Raw genomic sequence first — 16,820 nt, 5'->3', positions numbered from 1 at the left:
GTCGAGAGATGAGGACGGGGCCGGGTTCTCGGGAGGACGTCCTGTCAATTCTGGGACCTAAAGACGGAGCAGGACTCAGCCACGTAAAGAGCTGGGAGGGGGGATGGGTTTCGGGAAGAGCAAAGAGAAGAAACAGCTGAGCAGGTTGCTGCAGGGCGCCCAACGAGGGGGAGGGGGAAGAGCCAGAGAAGGAGGGTAGGTTAGGAAGGGCCAGAACCCCCCCGTCCCCTGCCCCCATTACTGGAAGCTGCCACAGGTCTCAGAACAGAGGAATGGAACTGGTCAGACTGGCTTCAGCGAGAGGCCTCCGCTGCAGCGGGAAGAAAGTACCAGATGGAAGGGCCGCAGGAAGATTCCTGAACTGCCGGGCTGCACCTCCAAGACTACCATGAAGCGTGGGTGCCAAGACCGATGGTGCTAATACTTACGATGACCTGACCTGAAGCAGATGGCAGTGGAACAACTGCTCGGCCCAGGTCAGGGCACCGAGGCAGGCGAGGAAAGCCCGGCTCTGACCCCTTCTTGCTGGGCTCCGAGCAGGTCTCACGAGCCGGCAGTGTGACAGTTCCAAATGCCCAGGACACAACGAACCCGGTCCCTTCCTACAACACGAACAAAGCTTTTCCCTTATTCTACCTGTTTTCGTCCTAGTCCTCCAACTCATGTACTTGTTTGCAAATCTCAATGTCCTGCAGAGACCCCGAGGCTTGCAAGGGTTCTCTCTGGTTGACTTAGGAGTTGAAGCACTTTTAAACAGACTCAAATAATACCTCCAAAAACTTCTAGGGGAATGACCTTCAACGCTTGAGAGGTTAAAGAATCTGGCTTTCCAGGAAAGTTAGAAAGTTCATGTTGCTAAAGAAGTGATCTGTTGAACTTCTGTCAAAAAACAAAAACAAAAACAAAAAACCAACCCCAAGCCAAACCAAACCAATGGAAAATGGCAAAGCTCTGGAAAACTTTATTGCTCAAGAAAAAACAAAAAAGTGCAGGAACCCCTGTTTGTTGTTCATCTCTGCTTTTCTAAACTCTCACGAACAGCACCCTAGGAAGCTGTCGGGGAACCATGAACATCACTGTCCTTGACGGGATCTGTTTATTCACTATTTGTTTATCCAAGAGAAGGGGAATGGCCCAGTGACCTTATTATCCCTGTCAGAAGACAACCGCGGCCTGCCCTGAAAATGCTCCAAGCGTCCAGAATTCTCTCTGACCTCCAACGGCACATCCCCGATGCCACAGGTGGAGACCAACTTGGAGGAAAACATTATGTAACTCTGTTGTTGGAAAGCCACACAACTGGGGAGGATTAACTACTGTCCTGCCCGGTGTAAAAAGCCTGAGGGAAGTTTCTCGTTCTTCACGTAGTCTGCTGTGTAAGACGGAGAGCTGGCCCTGGACAGGAAGGATCTTTCTCAGTTCTTCCCCACTCTAACTGGGCTTCATATTTAGAAGGAAGAAAAAGAGAAACTGTGTTCGTTTTCTGATTCCAAGAACTCAGTCCCCCAAAGGCAGACATGGAAAAAATTATGGTTCTCAAAACAGAGCTGAAAACACACCACAGAAGAGTGAACTAGAGTTCCAGCTGAGATCCTAGAATTTCCTGTGAGTCCCTAGCTACATCTGCCTGCTCCCGAGGCCTCTTTCTCCAAAACTCAGAGACTTTGATGAACATCTTTCGAATGGGTGTGCAGCGGGTCAATGGGAGAAGGTCAGCCCGGTGCCCGTGGTTTCATTTGCAGGTATCTAGGTGCTCTTTCTGCAAAGGACACAGTGATCACCTGTGCTGTGCACACACAGGTTTTACACTTCCCGCCACGCACGGGGTACAAGCAAGGCGGGGAGTTGTGAAAGGTATTGATCGTGATTTCTGGAAACAGAGGGCCAGAGGGACTGTCCATTACCGGGGCATATGCTCAGAGCCAGACAACTTAGTTTTATTTTTATATCGATGTCCCATAAGAGGAACCAAAGCATGACTGCCCTGAGAAGGTAAAAAGGTCACTCTGCATTACAGTTTTTCAGGTCGGCAAAAACGCAGATGGTACAATTGGTCATATTTCTTCTAAGAAATCACTAACACCAGTCGAATACAAAAAGATCACAGGGCAACATTCTGGAATAGTACTTTAAATGGTCCCCTTAGCTCCAGTGGCCCTGGGGTAGATTTTGTGTGTGTGAGCTCATAAATAGTCCCTTTAAAAAGACAAGAACTTTTACACCCAGAAGAGCGCAGCCCCCTAAGACCTTCATGCTGTGACCCTATATGATAATTCCAAAAAGGTTAGCACATTTAAAAACAATGGCAATCTCCCCTTTAGGATCCCCCAAGAAATGTGAGAAACCAGTCATACCACATTACATTTTTTTTCCATGTACATCAAAACACACTCTTTTTCCGGAAAAGAAAATTACACAGTACCTCCTGTTGTACATCTTGATTTTTTTTCTGTTTAATAGTACGTCGTGGAAATATGTGCCCACAGATGTGGTTGGGCACACGTGCAGAAGGACAGGACAGAAGACACAGAACCCCCTCCCCCGCCGCTGCACGCATATTCATGTACAAACCATTACATTTCAGATTCCCTTTCAGAGCCATACTTTGTAGGACACAAAATGCGATCAAGGAAGTCGGAGTTCTCTGTACACACACATCTGACAGATAGTCTTTGCCAAGGGGCTGGTGACAGGCCTTTCTAAGTGGGCTGAAGAGAGTAACAGACAGAAACCAGCGAAGTAACACACGAACGAAGGAAAGACCAGCGCCTGTGGGGAGAGCCTGTCGTAAGTGGTGAAAAACTCAGCAGACCGACTGCAAAGAGGTCACCACCCCCTTGGCCCTTTCTTTAAATCAGGATGTAGCCACAGCTTCCTCGGGGCCGTGCACCAAATCTTAGCTTTTCTTTGGAGTAAAGTGGGAACTTCAATTTCCACTTGAGTCTTTGAAGAGCGGAGGGCTAAATCAAACGGAATTCTTGAATCAAATTCCTTCTGAGCTGATGCGCAAGGACCAAGCAAGTCTTTTACCTTAGAGCCCGGCTGAAAAACGTTCCCGCGTCATCAAGGCAAATACGAACTCAAATGCGAGAATCGCGGAGAAAAATCATCCCCAATACGTCCCCTCCCCCACTCCTCTTCAGAGAGACGCTGGAGAGAGCTGGTAAGGAACCGGGTGACACCAACTCCAACTTAACTGGCAGGTTCGCTACCATCTGAAAGGCAAAGACATTTTACTGCGACTTACCTCCATCATCCAAGGGCCGTTTCTGTACTCCGTATCCATACACTGAGGGGTCCACTAGAGGTGTGGAATTATTCAAGTGAGGAACTGAATCAATTTTAGCAGCAATCTACAGAGAGAATCAGATTTAAATGCTCAGTAACAAATCCTGGCTCCATGTGAGGGAGAGAGAGGAGAGTCCTCTTAAAAGGCCTGTTACCCCATTTCTCCCCCTGACCTAGATTAATGTAAGGCATTGCCACCAAGGGGACAAACACTTTCCACCGCTAACTTAATTTTCTTTTGGCCTTAACAACGTCTTTAGGAATAAAATACTTCCAAACGTGTGTCTTCTACAAATTAGACTTAAGCAGTCACTTAAAATACAGGTATCCTGCATTCTATGAAGAAAAAAAGGAGGCCAACAATATAAAGAACTTTGTTCAGAAGCTTTTATCACAGGGTTCCCTTAAGAAACAAGCTCCCCGATACTATTTAAAAGGCTGTGTTTGCTCAAACATGACAACTTGTTAGGAAAACATTCATCCTATAAAGTGATTACGTCATCTACAGAGAGCTAAAATAGTAAGCTGCTCCTCACTGGAAGTGTCCAAACAGTGGGGAGATGACTGTCCACACCATTTCAGAAGGATTCCTGCACTGGAGAAAGGGAGACAAGCTCTGAGAGCTATTTTAATATTTAGTATCCGTTAAAAAAAAAAAAAAGATTGCATAGCTATTAAAGCATTTTCCCCCAGAAACAAATGCTATGGGGGAATTACTTATCTACTTTGTTCTCATTGGAAGATTAAATGTGATCTTCATGGTAAATCAACTTTTTCATTTAATCAAAAGAATATTTACAGCCACTGCTCTTGAAGTTAGTCCCTAAGTTAAGCGTTATAAGTGTGTGTGGGGGGGATAAAGAGCAGACAGAAGGGTTGTCCCACGAGAGCGAGTGTTCAGTGTAGTTCTTCCGAGCTTGTCCAAATATGCCCAGAAATCTGAGACCTTCTGGAACCAACATAAATGACCTTAAACATATAATGTCTTAAACAAGACAATCATGACACCGAAACCCCAAGGCAGGGCTTAAGTGTCAGGGATGCAGGGTCAGGTCTCTCTGGTTTCGTAGTTCTGTGGTGTTGGACAAGCCCGTCTCCCCTCTGCATGAGATCCTCTGGGTGTCCCACCACCAGATGCAGTTTGGGGAAAGCTAACAACACACTCTCAACACAGAGGAACTTTGCATCCTAGAAAGCACTTCACAAAGAGCGCGGCTGTTAAAACAAGACAATTCGGGGCGCCTGGGTGGCTCAGTGGGTTAAAGCCTCTGCCTTCGGCTCAGGTCATGATCCCAGGGACCAGGGATCGAGCCCCGCATCAGGCTTTCTGCTCAGCGGGGAGCCTGCTTCCTCCTCTCTCTCTGCCTGCCTCTGTGCCTACTTGTGATCTCTGTCTGTCAAATAAATAAATAAAATCTTTAAAAACAAACAAACAAACAAACAAAAACAAGACAACTCATCCAACCAATGTCGAGGGCCTACTATGTGCTGGGCTCTGTTCCAAGCACTGGGGTTCCTGTGGTGAATAAGAATACCTAGGCCCAGGGGCACCTGGGTGGCTCAGCTGGTTAAGTGTCTGACTGTTGACTGCAACTCAGGTCATGATATCTGGGTTAGGAGATCGAGCCCCTCATCAGGCTCTGCACTGGCCATAGAGTCTGCTTAGGCTTCTACCCCACCCCCCCACCCCTCAACTCTTTCTTCCTCCCTTAAAAAAAAAAAAAAAAAAAAAAAGGAATAACCAGGCCCCTACTCCGAGTTAGCAGTCAGTGGGGAGTAACAGGTACACAAGCTAACCAATAACTGATCATTTCACGGGTTATAAGCATTAGGCTAATAAGAGAAGACAATGACATAGAGCGTTTTGGAGAGTGGATCAGGGAAGGCCATTGTGAGCACATGAGGTCGTGTGACCTAAGACCTAAAGGCTGAGGAGGAGCTGGCGATCCAAGAGTCTGAGGGAGCACTCCAGGTAGAGGTAACATTCCAGGCAGAGGGAACAGCCTGTATAAAAGGTCTGAGGCAGGAGCCAGCCTGGTAGGGACGAGTCCAGAAGATAGACGTCAACGTCACAAGAGTAGGGGGAACTAGATGTGTTCCAAGACACAGGCAAGGGCCAGTTCCCTAGGGCTCTTGGTCATGGTAAGGGCTTGGGTTTTATAGGAAGGGTGACAGGAAGCAACTCCGATGCGTACGAGGGGAAGAAACATGTTGGTTTATGTTTTTAAAAGGTCCCCTTGACAAGGAAAAGACATTCTAAGGGGGCAGGAGTAGGAAGACCATTTAGGAGACATTCTAAGTCAGAGCTCAGCAAACTATGGTGGCTGAACCACTTGCTTTTGTATAGAAAATTTTATAGGAATCCAGCCACACACATTTTTTGGGGGAGGAACTGCACCCAGGCCATATGGAACACAGTGCCCACACAGGTCATTTACTATAAAGTCTGTGTGTCCCTGTCTAAGCTAGCGATGATAGGTGCTTGTTTAAAATTATTATCAGTAAATAAAAAGTAAATAATTAAAATATCAAGACTACTGATAGAAACCTAACTTCTGTATTCAAGAGGCCATTTTCTCTAAAACAAAATACTGTACAGGTCTTGCCTAACAGCATTCTACCACTGACTTGTAATCTTGCTTTCCGTATTTGTTTTGGATAAGTTTATGGGGGTTGGCTACTTACTTAAGATGCAAAAGTTACCTTTATGGGCCCAGCTGGTAAAGCAGGTAGATTAAAGGAGAGAACACTGCCTCGGCTTGTGCCCCACGGAGACTCTTTCATTTGCTACAATAAACTTAGTTGTAAAGGACTGATGCGGGGTTTTTCAGGATTGTTGGCTGGTTTCCTTTTAAAGATGACCCAGAATGTCCCCAGCAGATAGTGAAGATGACCCCAAAGCACAAAGAAAGGGGTACAAGGACACATGATTATTGGTGGAGGCCCCCAAGAGCGGGCATGCCAAACCACACGACACCAGAACCCCACAACCTCAACTCGACACACATCAGGCATGCTCCCTGCACCTTTCTGATATTTCTTTGCTTCCAGATCGTTTTTCTTCTTTCCAAAGCAGCTAAAATGTTATTCCTGAGTCTCTGGCCTTCCTTCTAACTTACACAGTATGTTTTGCATGTTGCTGGAATGTCATTTTTTCCCAAAGCTGATATGCTAAAAATGTTACAATAGTTTCCTGTTCCTGAATTTGATTAAAGGCTGAGGCTTTCAGATTTGTTCTTAAGTCATGTTTACTTCAGTTATCTATAATTTGGGAAATTTCCACTAAGAGAAAAGCAGTACACACTACTGGTTAAGAGGTGTAGCTCTGAAGTCAACAGACTGCATTTGAACCCTGGCTCAACAAATGTTAAACAGGAGTTTAACAATATAATATACAATTGTATCATAATTTACACTGTACACATAATATTCTGTAAATAAACAATGTACTCTTTCGTCTATACAAATGCAACCTTATTTTAGTTTTTTTTTTTTAAAGATTTTATTTATTTATTTGACAGAGAGAAATCACAAGTAGATGGAGAGGCAGGCAGAGAGAGAGGAAGGGAAGCAGGCTCCCTGCTGAGCAGAGAGCCCGATGCGGGACTCGATCCCAAGACCCTGAGATCATGACCTGAGCCGAAGGCAGCGGCTTAACCCACTGAGCCACCCAGGCGCCCCCTTATTTTAGTTTTTAGGTAGGCTCCACAGTGTGGAGCCTGATGCAGGGCTTGAACTCAGAACCGTGGGATTGAGACCTGTGCTGAGATCAAGAGTCAGATACTTAACCAACTGAGCCACCCAGGCACCCCAAACCTTAAGAAATGATTTTAAATGTCCACCAAAATGAATTAAAATTTAGTGTTTACTGTATGCTGGGCATTCTGCGAAGAGCAGAAAAATAAATATATATTTTTTCTAAAGTTAAAACTTTTTAAAGTGATTTTTATTTATTTGCAAAAAAGAGAGAGAACACGCTCACACACAAGTGTAGAGGGGGCAGGGGGAGGGAGAAGCAGTTTCCTAGCTGAGCAGGGAAGCAGATGCAGGACTCGATCTCAGGACCCCAGGATCATGACCAGAGCTGAAGGCAGATGCTTAATCAACTGAGCCACTCAGGCACCCCGGGAAGCACATTTGAAATATTCTATCTTATTTATTCCTCACAATGACTGTCTAGGAGGTTGATACTATTTCAAGACAAGGAAGAGCAAGGCTTGGAGCAGCTGAGTGCCCCGCACACTGTCACACACGTCGTAAGTAGCAGGAGGCCTACTGAAGCCCAGCCTGCCCAGCTCTAGCCTACGCTATTACCCACAGTCCTGGGCACCTCCCCTCTCCCACCTAATACTCTATTAACCATATTCCACTTCCCAAGGACTTAAAACCTAATGATTTCCATGGCACCGAGCTCAAGCTCAACTCAACAAGTTCCCCACATCGTAACTGATGGCTCCGAAGGGCAGCTGCTTAAGGGAAGTGAGGTACGTTCTCAGCTAATAATGGTGTGGGCCAGAAAACAAGTCACCGAAGCCGTTATCAGGACACACCAACCAAACCAAGGCCCCTCTTGTCTTCGCCCTGAAGGGACTCTGCTACTGATTTTTTAACCACTCGATTCCCTTTCCCCCCTTCTTGGGGGGAGGTCAGGAGGAAAATCTGTTATCTCACTACCTATGCTATTTTAGGCACCATAATAGATGAACTACAAATCAACATCACACGTATTTGACCTTGACTTTGAATAATTAATAAAAACAAGGAGGAGGACCACTGAACCAGAAGTCAGTCAAGGGTCCAGGTTTTCCAGCCAGCTCTTCCAGTGTATGACCTTAGGTGAGACTTTCAGTGGACTCGTTTCTTGGGGTACTCACCTGTAAAATGCAGGGACAGACTAAACCAGTGTTTTCCAAAGAGAAGTATGCAGGCATTTTTGGGAGGTACATGGATCAATGTTTTTAAACTTTGAGAGCATGTCTGTGTGTGTGTATGTGTTTTATGGCTATTTATATGCGGATATATATATATATATATATATATATATATATTTCTTACAGTTACCTTCTATGCAAGGCAAAATTTTCATTTACAATAGTGATTTAGTTTCCTTTTAAAAATAGTAAGTAAATAAACACTGAAGGTTCAATGATACAGCAGAAATTGTAAAGGTGCTACACACATCATTAAATTTAGGAAACACAGTGATTAATTATTCCTAGTGCACATTTTTACAACTAAAATTCTCTGACAAGTTTCTTAATTGAAGCAGTTCACCTTGTAAACCCGAAGAGGAAGCTCTGTGTATCTCCACAGTTTTACATTTATTTAAACATTACATTCCACAGAAATAGGCAAAGCCACCTGAATGCCAAGTCACCCATGTCCCACGTCCACACAATCAAATATAGCTGATGTTGATCCTCATGGATTCAGCAAACAGAACACTCACACAACCTCCAAGGGAGCATGAACCCAACCTGCTTCCAGGGAACCTCTGCTCCACGGTCACCTGAGTGACCCTGCCCAGGCCCTGGAGAATACAAGGGCTTGATGGAAAGGGTCTGCTGCTCACGGCAGGAAGACACAGTATGTTACCTGCGCGGTTAAGCCCAGGCGCTGAGCTCACGTCCCAGACGGCAGGTTCGAGGATCGTGGTGCATGGGAGCAAGTCCCAGTTCTGCTTCCTACTGCCTAAGAGGTCACACTGCGGACAGTCGTGTGTCAGACTTATAAGTGCCTGATGGTGTCCTCAATTCACCTCCATGGCAACCTTATAAAGTAGTTACTCTTCTCGTTATTGGGGGACTGGGAGCCCATCTGCCTGGAATGATATCCACGGGGATAATGGGACAACATAACGCACCCAGAACAACGCTGGGTACATGGTAAGAAATAAGAAATGTTTGCCATTTTAATCTTTTATTGAATAATAACAGGAAAATACACAGATCGTAAGTTTACAGCTCACTAAATGTCCCTACACTAAAATACCTGTATCAACCAGCATTGAGATCAGGACACAGAACATTACTGGGGCCCCAAAGTCGGTCTCGCGCCCTTCTGTCATCACATCCCAAGGGGAACCTCCTAACTTTTAATATCAACTATTAAAAAAAATTATTACAACCACCAATGACCTCCATTTTCCAGATGAAGAAACTAAGGCTTAAAGAAGTTAAAAGAACTTGCCCAGTCGCTAAGCTTGTAAGTGGCAGAACCAGAACTTGAACTCACACGGGCTGAATCCAGAGAATCTTTTTTAAAGATTTGAGAGAGAGCGAGCGAGCGCACGAGCATAAGCAGGAGGAAGGGGCAGAGGGAGAGAGAGAAGCAGGCTCCCCGTCGAGCAGGGAGCCCGATGTGGGGCTCGATCCCAGGACTCTGAGATCAGGACCTGAGCCAAAGGCAGATGCTTAACTGTGTCTCCCCAGGTGCCCAAATCCAAAGTCTTAATAAGCACTTCACTGTACAGTGATCCCGCCTTATCCACGGCAGATATATCCCAAGACTCTGGATACCTGAAATGGCAGATAATACCAACCCGTCTGCGTATTATATTTTTTCCTCTATACGTACATGCCTATGATAAAGTCTAACCTGTAAGTTAGATTAACGATAACTAAAAATAAAATAGAACAATTATAACAATATACTATAAAAAACTGTCATGTGAATGTGGCATCTCTATCAAGATATCCCGCACTCACTCTTGTGATGATGTGAGATGAGCACCGGAGGGGCTGTGACAGGGCATTAGGCTACCAGCGACCTTCTGGCAACATGTCAGGAGCTGGCAGGACCAGCTGCTTCTGGACTTCGACTGCCCACTGGCAACCAAAAACCTGGAAAGCGAGGCCGCAGATAAGCGGGACTACTGTACTACCCTCTGGGGGCTTTGTGACCATCAAATGAGAGAACATATATGGAAGTCCTTGCCTGGCATCTAGCACAACAGTGGCTCGATGAATGGCAGCTATTGTTGTCATCAGAAATGGGGCCCCAGCTGATCCTGCCCTATTTACTGGCATTAACCAAAACAAGGAATTCTATATGCCAATCAAATAAGGCACAGCTCTCCGGAGTAGCTTTTTCAGACAGCTTCATGCCACCAACATTTGGGCAGAATTCAATATTCCCTTTTCTATGCTTGCAAAGCACTTTATAAACTACCTCTAAACAATGTAGCTCACTGAGAAAGTTACTGGTTAAATTGTCTCCCTGCTATTGGGAGCTCTCTGCACAGTAGACCTGTCTCAATCCTTAGTACCGCTGGGGCAAAGGTTTTGAAACCCGGAACTCCAGGGCTCAACTTTACAGAATTCACAAACCTCCTGAAATTACATACAAAACTATTTAAATGTTCCTGAGGGAGGTTGAAAGTTTTCAAGAGTTTTAAAAAGGTCCATGTTTCCAAAGTCAAAGCACAACTTCCCTAATGCATAGCAAAGTTCTCGACCCACAAAAGGTACTTTAAGGGTTTGCCAAACTTACAGTGGATCTGGAGAAGCCCACCTGAAGGCAAAATGCTAAGATGCCCGGCGGAGGCTCGAAGCGGAACGCTGCTCCAGCGGGACCTCCAGAGGCCCTGAAGAGGACACGTCCATTCGGTTTATACCCTACGTCCCAGCTAACTCCACCAGCATCCCCTGGATGCTTTGTTCAGATTCTGATTCCTTGGAGACGGAAAGTGATCCAGCTACCCCTACGAAGGAACTGAATCCTCAGAACGCAGAAAACAGTGATCCAAGAACAGCTGCGTATATTTACTACTTGTGTGTCTCTGAGAAAATGGCTTTATTTCCCTTCGGCTCATCATTTTCAAATATAAAATGAGAATCAGAACCCTTGTCCTATCTCACCTGGCTGTTGTGAGGACTAATCCCACAGTAAGATGAAACCAGCCACAAATCTGTTGGTCTTATCTTTGCGCTGGCCCAGCATCCAGGCAGGAGGCCCCGAGGTCAGCAGATCTTCCAATAATGGCAGGCAATCCGAATCATATCACTACTTCTATTAACACGCTCAGTTTTGCAAGTGATCTGCTATTAGCTGGTTTGAGGATAAAAGTACAGTTTCTGCCCCTGAAAGAAGTATTGGCTGCTCTTTCCCAAGTGTCTCTATAACGAAACTCTAAATGCAAAACATTTTCAAGAGACATGACTTTTGACAGAGTAAAAGGATTGCACAGAAAAGATGGGGGGGGGTTTGAACAGATGCCCAACACAACATAATGGAAAGCAAAAGAACCAAAATGCCGTGGCCATTTTTTCCCCCCAGATCCAGCTAGATGACAGCTCAGAATGTTCGAGGGCTTGAAGGAACTATTAAGATTATCTAGCTCAACATTTCCTGAAATTTGATCTGTAGAATGTGACTTGGTTTTATGAAAAGACAGTATGAAATTACGTAACTTCAGGATATTTACAACACCCATCCCAAACTCCTATAGGACTTGACACACACATGCATATCAAAGGTTCTGAGAAGTCCTGCATTAAAGAAGCTAATGCACCTTTACTTGACCCTGAATTCCCCAAACCTATCTGTCCATTACACCTTTTCCACAGAAGATGCACGAACGGCCTGTAGATCAAGTGTTGGGAATGGCTAACGCAGCCCAAGGTCAGATAGCTACTTGCAGGAGACTCGGGTCTTCTAAATCTCCCTAAACCGTTCTTTCCATTAGAAATTTCAAATAAAACCCAGATACGGTGGACTCGCAATTCGGAAAAGGACAATGGGGGAGAAAGCTGTTGATGATTAGGCATCCCAATGGCATCCCAGAGTCAAAGGGGCAGCTGCTACACAGCTCCTGGGGAGTACTGCCATTCCAGATTGTGTCAGCAGTGTGGCCAGATCTTTTCTTGAGAAGCTGGAGAGCTCAATTTTTATGCGAAATCATTCTAAGTATTGGCACTGTGTGGGTCAAACAAAGCATGCCTGCCGGCCCACTGTGAGCCTTCTCCAGCCCATGGGCCAGTGGTTTGAGAACTCTGGTCTAGGCAAATTTGGATCTACATAATAAATGGGACTTCAGGAGAAACCAGAATCTGATGCGACATTTGGGCTATCAGATTTTTAAAAAGAAAGATAAAGAAATTTCCGATGAAAAGGAGAAAAACTGCAGAAACAGACAGTGGAACGTATTGTGCGTTTCCTATGCACTTTTCAAAACCGAATAGGCAGTTCAGCACTTCCATAAAAGCAGTGACCCAGATGGGGTCAGTCACGTCACAAAAACCCTGTAACAAGGACTTGCTCTTTACAGGGGACTCTACTGGGTCCTACCAAAGCAAAGATATAAGAGCAGCCCACAGATTTCTTGCAAATGTTGGTTTTCTTCAAGTGTTTGAGAAAGCAAACACGAATGCACATTCAGAAGTTAGTCCCTCATGAATCGATGACTTGAGCTACTTGAGCTGGGTGTGTAGGAGATAATCTCGGTGGCATACAGCTGCAACCAGTGGAGCGCTCAGCACATACGCCATGAGTCAGAAGCATCATGTATTAAGGAAGCAAAGACAGTCTCTTTCAGGGAGTGACCAAGAACCAATGAACAAAGGCTTTTTCTTTTAAAGGTGGATGCACATTCTCGTAAAGGCAATTTTGTGCATGTACAAAGCACACACGCCAAATCATCTCCCGCTTAGGCTCAAAGCTCGAGACGGCAGCGATGGCAGGCATCTGCAGAGAACCAAGGACATTCTGAGACCCCATGCCAAGAACATTTCCCAAAATAAAGTTCTGGTGACAAACAGGCTCTAGGCCTACAGAACTGTCAACAGATTACTTCCTATAGATTCTACAGGGGCTTGGTCTCAATCATTTGGGTGCTGAACCACCATGATGCCCAACTCCAACTGGCACCCGTTCCACTGTAAATACACTGTATTTATGTGAAGAATACCCCGGACTTGTGCAACACAGAAGCACTGACTGGGTCTAGATCAAAACAAGGGCTTAAAGTCCTGAAAAGCATTAGCAGTTAGGCAAAGCAACTTCTTTCTATTTAGGTGATGACTGGCAGACAGCTGGCCTGAGGTGGGGAAGGCTGCCGGGCATCTCCAAGACACTGGTGTTACACTGTCCTCTTAGCACACGAATGTGTGCACCGCATGTCGCGGACTACTCAACCACCAGCAGCAGGCTCTCTGGGAATATTTTTGCTTTTAGAAAAAACAAACCAAACAGAACAGAGTTGTACCTACTTATCCATAATCTCCGTGAGGTCCTCCAGTAACCAGGGTCGGTCAGGGCAGAAGTGCACTGTGGCCACAAAACAGGACGGCCTAGCCTGTTCTGGCTTTGAATCCACATCCCACCCTTCAGAGGATCCCGACCTCTCTAAACGATGAGTTTAAAAAATGTATTTTTGCGGGACGCCTGGGTGGCTCAGTGGGTTAAGCCGCTGTCTTCCGCTCGGGTCATGATCCCAGGGTCCTGGGATCGAGCCCCAAATCAGGCTCTCTGCTCAGCAGGGAGCCTGCTTCCTCCTCTCTCTCTGCTTGTCATCTCTCTCTGTCAAATAAATAAATAAAATCTTTTTTAAAAAAAATGTATTTTTGCTGATCTGCCAATGACTTGGAGAACAGGACGTGTTTTTTTTAATTCCCAGGACTCTTAACTCTTTATCAATGGGACTGAATCAAACCACACTTCTACACTTGAACAGTTCCCTATGGAATGGCTGCATTATTCGTTTGTGCCAACCACTATTAACTCACTGAACTTCATGCTGCTGCAGAAAATTTTACATTTTATGTGACATCTTCATAGACTCTTTTGATCTAGAAATACCACGCTCAGAGGAAAGGAAGAGTAACAGCTGGTCCCCTCTGTTGGAAAGAGTCCAAAGGATATGCAGGAGGCTTCAATGATGCCAGGCAGGAAGCTAGTGGATTAGGTACTGGGCTCCATATACCAAACTTAATAGAAACTGCAGGTTCAAATCCCAGCAGGGTGGATTTGGACTTGGTTATGATCTTCTACATAAACTGAGCACAAGATAGCTTACTGCTCCCTAACAAACTTGTGAGGACTTTCTAGACTATTGCGGGTATTTATGAGGGTACGTAAAGGTCGGGTTGGGGGGGGAAAGCTTTGCAATCATTAAAATACAGAAATACCTTATCTTTTATTTCCAGTTACTGGGGGGGGGGGCACATTTCTGCAACACGCTGCGTATACAATGAAGTAGGACCATCATCACCCACATGCCCCAATAATGTGAGACCCAGTGAGGTGAACTTTACTATAAAGCATACAACAGTTTCAATTTCTAACATTCCATTCTTGCCCAATTCGAATCTATACATAAACCTAAAATTACCCACAAACCTGTTTTTTCTTTAGTTTTTAAAGGCCATCAAATCCTTGGAGATAGTATCGACCACAAGCTGTTAATATTCAGAAGTAATACACTCACAGCACTGTCTCCATTGGGCTTAATACTGCTCCAGTCAATGGTGCATTTCAGAGCTGGGAACATTTCCAATGAAGTTTTCTTGGCTAGTAGTATACACCACTGCTTCAACAATCCACACTGGGTCAGCCATTTAACAGAGGGTCTCCCTCCCTCTTGAGCAGGTTGTCCAAGAATATGAGTTCAACCACTGGCTCAAGAGAAGCAGAAAGTCTTCTCAATGGTTCAAAATTCATGTTATGTTCAACTACAGGCCTTCTGCAAACTGAGGATCTGAGCTCTTTAGGGCAGTGACTATAATTCTTCCTGGACAGAGAAGGCCAACAGGTGATTGTCACATATCAGCACAAAGTGAAAGCCATTACATATTAGTAGCCAGTGAGAAACAAGGTTCAGGACCCTGTTCTGCAGAGGAAAGCAGTGAAACACGCCGGCAAGCAGAGTGGTGCAAGGGAAGCTGGATGGCATGTTCATCCATTACAGCCACTGGTGGGCTCTGAAGTCTAAGTGAGATGAATACTCACTACTGTACTGCTTGAGGCCTAGGCAGTGAGTAACAAGTCAAGTCATCGGAAACAATTTTAGGTGGAACCACAGGTTTGGAAAGTTCGGGGATCCAATATAATGTCTATAGGAGCATCAGTATTAAAATGAAAAGTCAGTATCTGGGAAACAGGTAGGGTTCCCTCCCCTGGAATACTGGAAAGAGATGTAAAGACCATATCTTCAAGCGAGCAAGTGGAGACCTTCTTCTAACACAATGAGTCCTGTGGCTTTCTGTTAGGAATCAAGCAGTAATTAGTTACAGCTCAACTTTTAAGGTGTCAGTTAGTACGCCTACAATTAAATAGGAAGAGGTGATAAGTATAAGACACTCAGAAGCAAAGGTTTAAGTGTCAGAGGTAACTTGTAAGTTTTACACGCACTAGAACGACATGTTCTCCTCTAAGCACCATGCCAGAAGCCAGAGTATTTCTGGCAGGTCCCATATTCATTCTCCAGGGAGGTATGCAACCTCTTAAAACCCAACTTATTTAAACTCTGCCAAAATGCACGACACTGTGATGGTAAGGCTTCACGGTTGGGATGAGTCCGTATCACATTCTCCCCCCAGAGAGGAAATTATTGCCCATAAGGGACTTCTACGTCTTGTGGACCACCCACACTTACTGAACATCTTCCTCTTTCCCTCTCCAAGAATAACTTCAAAAGTAAAATACCCTCGAATTCCTACCACTCCACCCTCCGAATACAGGAAGTCCCAAAACGATGTTTTCCAAGTTTTAAGAAGCTACACGGCCCGAGACGGTCGCTTTCTGTCTACACCCTGGTCCTCACCGTGAGCTCCCCAGCCCCCACCCCTAGCGAACCTCAGAAGCCCACGCTGGGCGCCCTGCACGCCCAGCCCGGCGTGGGGGCGCGGTGGGGCCAAGCAACCCGGGCAAGCCCTTTCCCAGCGGCTGCACTTAGAAGAGCCGCCCGACAGGCTGGGCCTGGGCCTCGTTGTGGTGCCTTATCCCTCGGCTCCTCCGGCTGCAGAAGCCCCAAGAAAAGGCCGAGCCCCGGAGAGGCGTCAGCCCAGGCTGCCTCTCGCCCCCAGGCCCGACCCCCTTCTCCCCGTCTGGCCCGGCCCGGCCCCGCCTCGGGCTCCCGTGCTCCCGCCAGCCGGCCGCGCCCGTACCTGCCGGACCCGGTGCAGGGCGTCCACGAAGCCCTCGGCTTTCATCCCCACCGGAGCGCTCTGCCCCTGCACCAGCTCCGCCATTACCGCCCCCGCCGCTGCCGCCGCCGCCGCCGCCGCCGCCGCCGCTCGGCTCCCCCGTCCGGCCTCCAGCTCCGCTTGGGGACCCGTAGCCGGAAAGGGAAAGACTCCCCACTTCCGGCGGAAGGGAAGCCGGGACGCTCAACGCGAGAGGAGCCGTGTCTGTGGGGCGGGGTCAGGGCACGTGATCACGGCCTGGCCGGAAGTGGGGGCGGGGCCGCGGACGCGTGGGCGTGTCCAACGCGGGAGGTTGCTCTCCCGCCTCCAGCACAGGTATTTCTCTGTACCCAGATCAGATCTGGGCCAGGCCCGTGGATGATGTTGTGATAGGTCGTAAGGCTCGGGTAT

At 46.4% G+C, this 16,820-nt stretch overlaps 1 protein-coding gene across 3 annotated transcripts in view; it reads right to left on the bottom strand.

Moving 5' to 3' along the window:
• FUBP3 (far upstream element binding protein 3) overlaps positions 1-16,535 on the bottom strand; it is a 50,377-nt gene extending 33,842 nt beyond the window's left edge. For all 3 annotated transcript variants that reach the window (XM_004757113.3, XM_013058636.2, XM_013058635.2), the window contains exons 1-2: positions 16,392-16,535; positions 3,248-3,353 (exon numbers count right to left, since the gene is read on the bottom strand). In XM_004757113.3, the coding sequence (XP_004757170.1) occupies positions 3,248-3,353; positions 16,392-16,475 (190 nt within the window). In that variant the 5' untranslated portion in view covers positions 16,476-16,535. The remainder of the gene's footprint in view (positions 1-3,247; positions 3,354-16,391) is intronic.
• Between the last annotated feature and the right edge of the window lie 285 nt (positions 16,536-16,820).

The sequence above is a fragment of the Mustela putorius genome, unplaced genomic scaffold, assembly GCF_011764305.1.
Source record: "Mustela putorius furo isolate JIRA1106 unplaced genomic scaffold, ASM1176430v1.1 tig00000596_pilon_pilon_pilon, whole genome shotgun sequence".
In the NCBI taxonomy this organism is placed as follows: Eukaryota; Metazoa; Chordata; class Mammalia; order Carnivora; family Mustelidae; genus Mustela; species Mustela putorius.
Note: the sequence above shows the minus strand (reverse complement) of the source record. Positions and strands in the feature narration are given on the sequence as shown.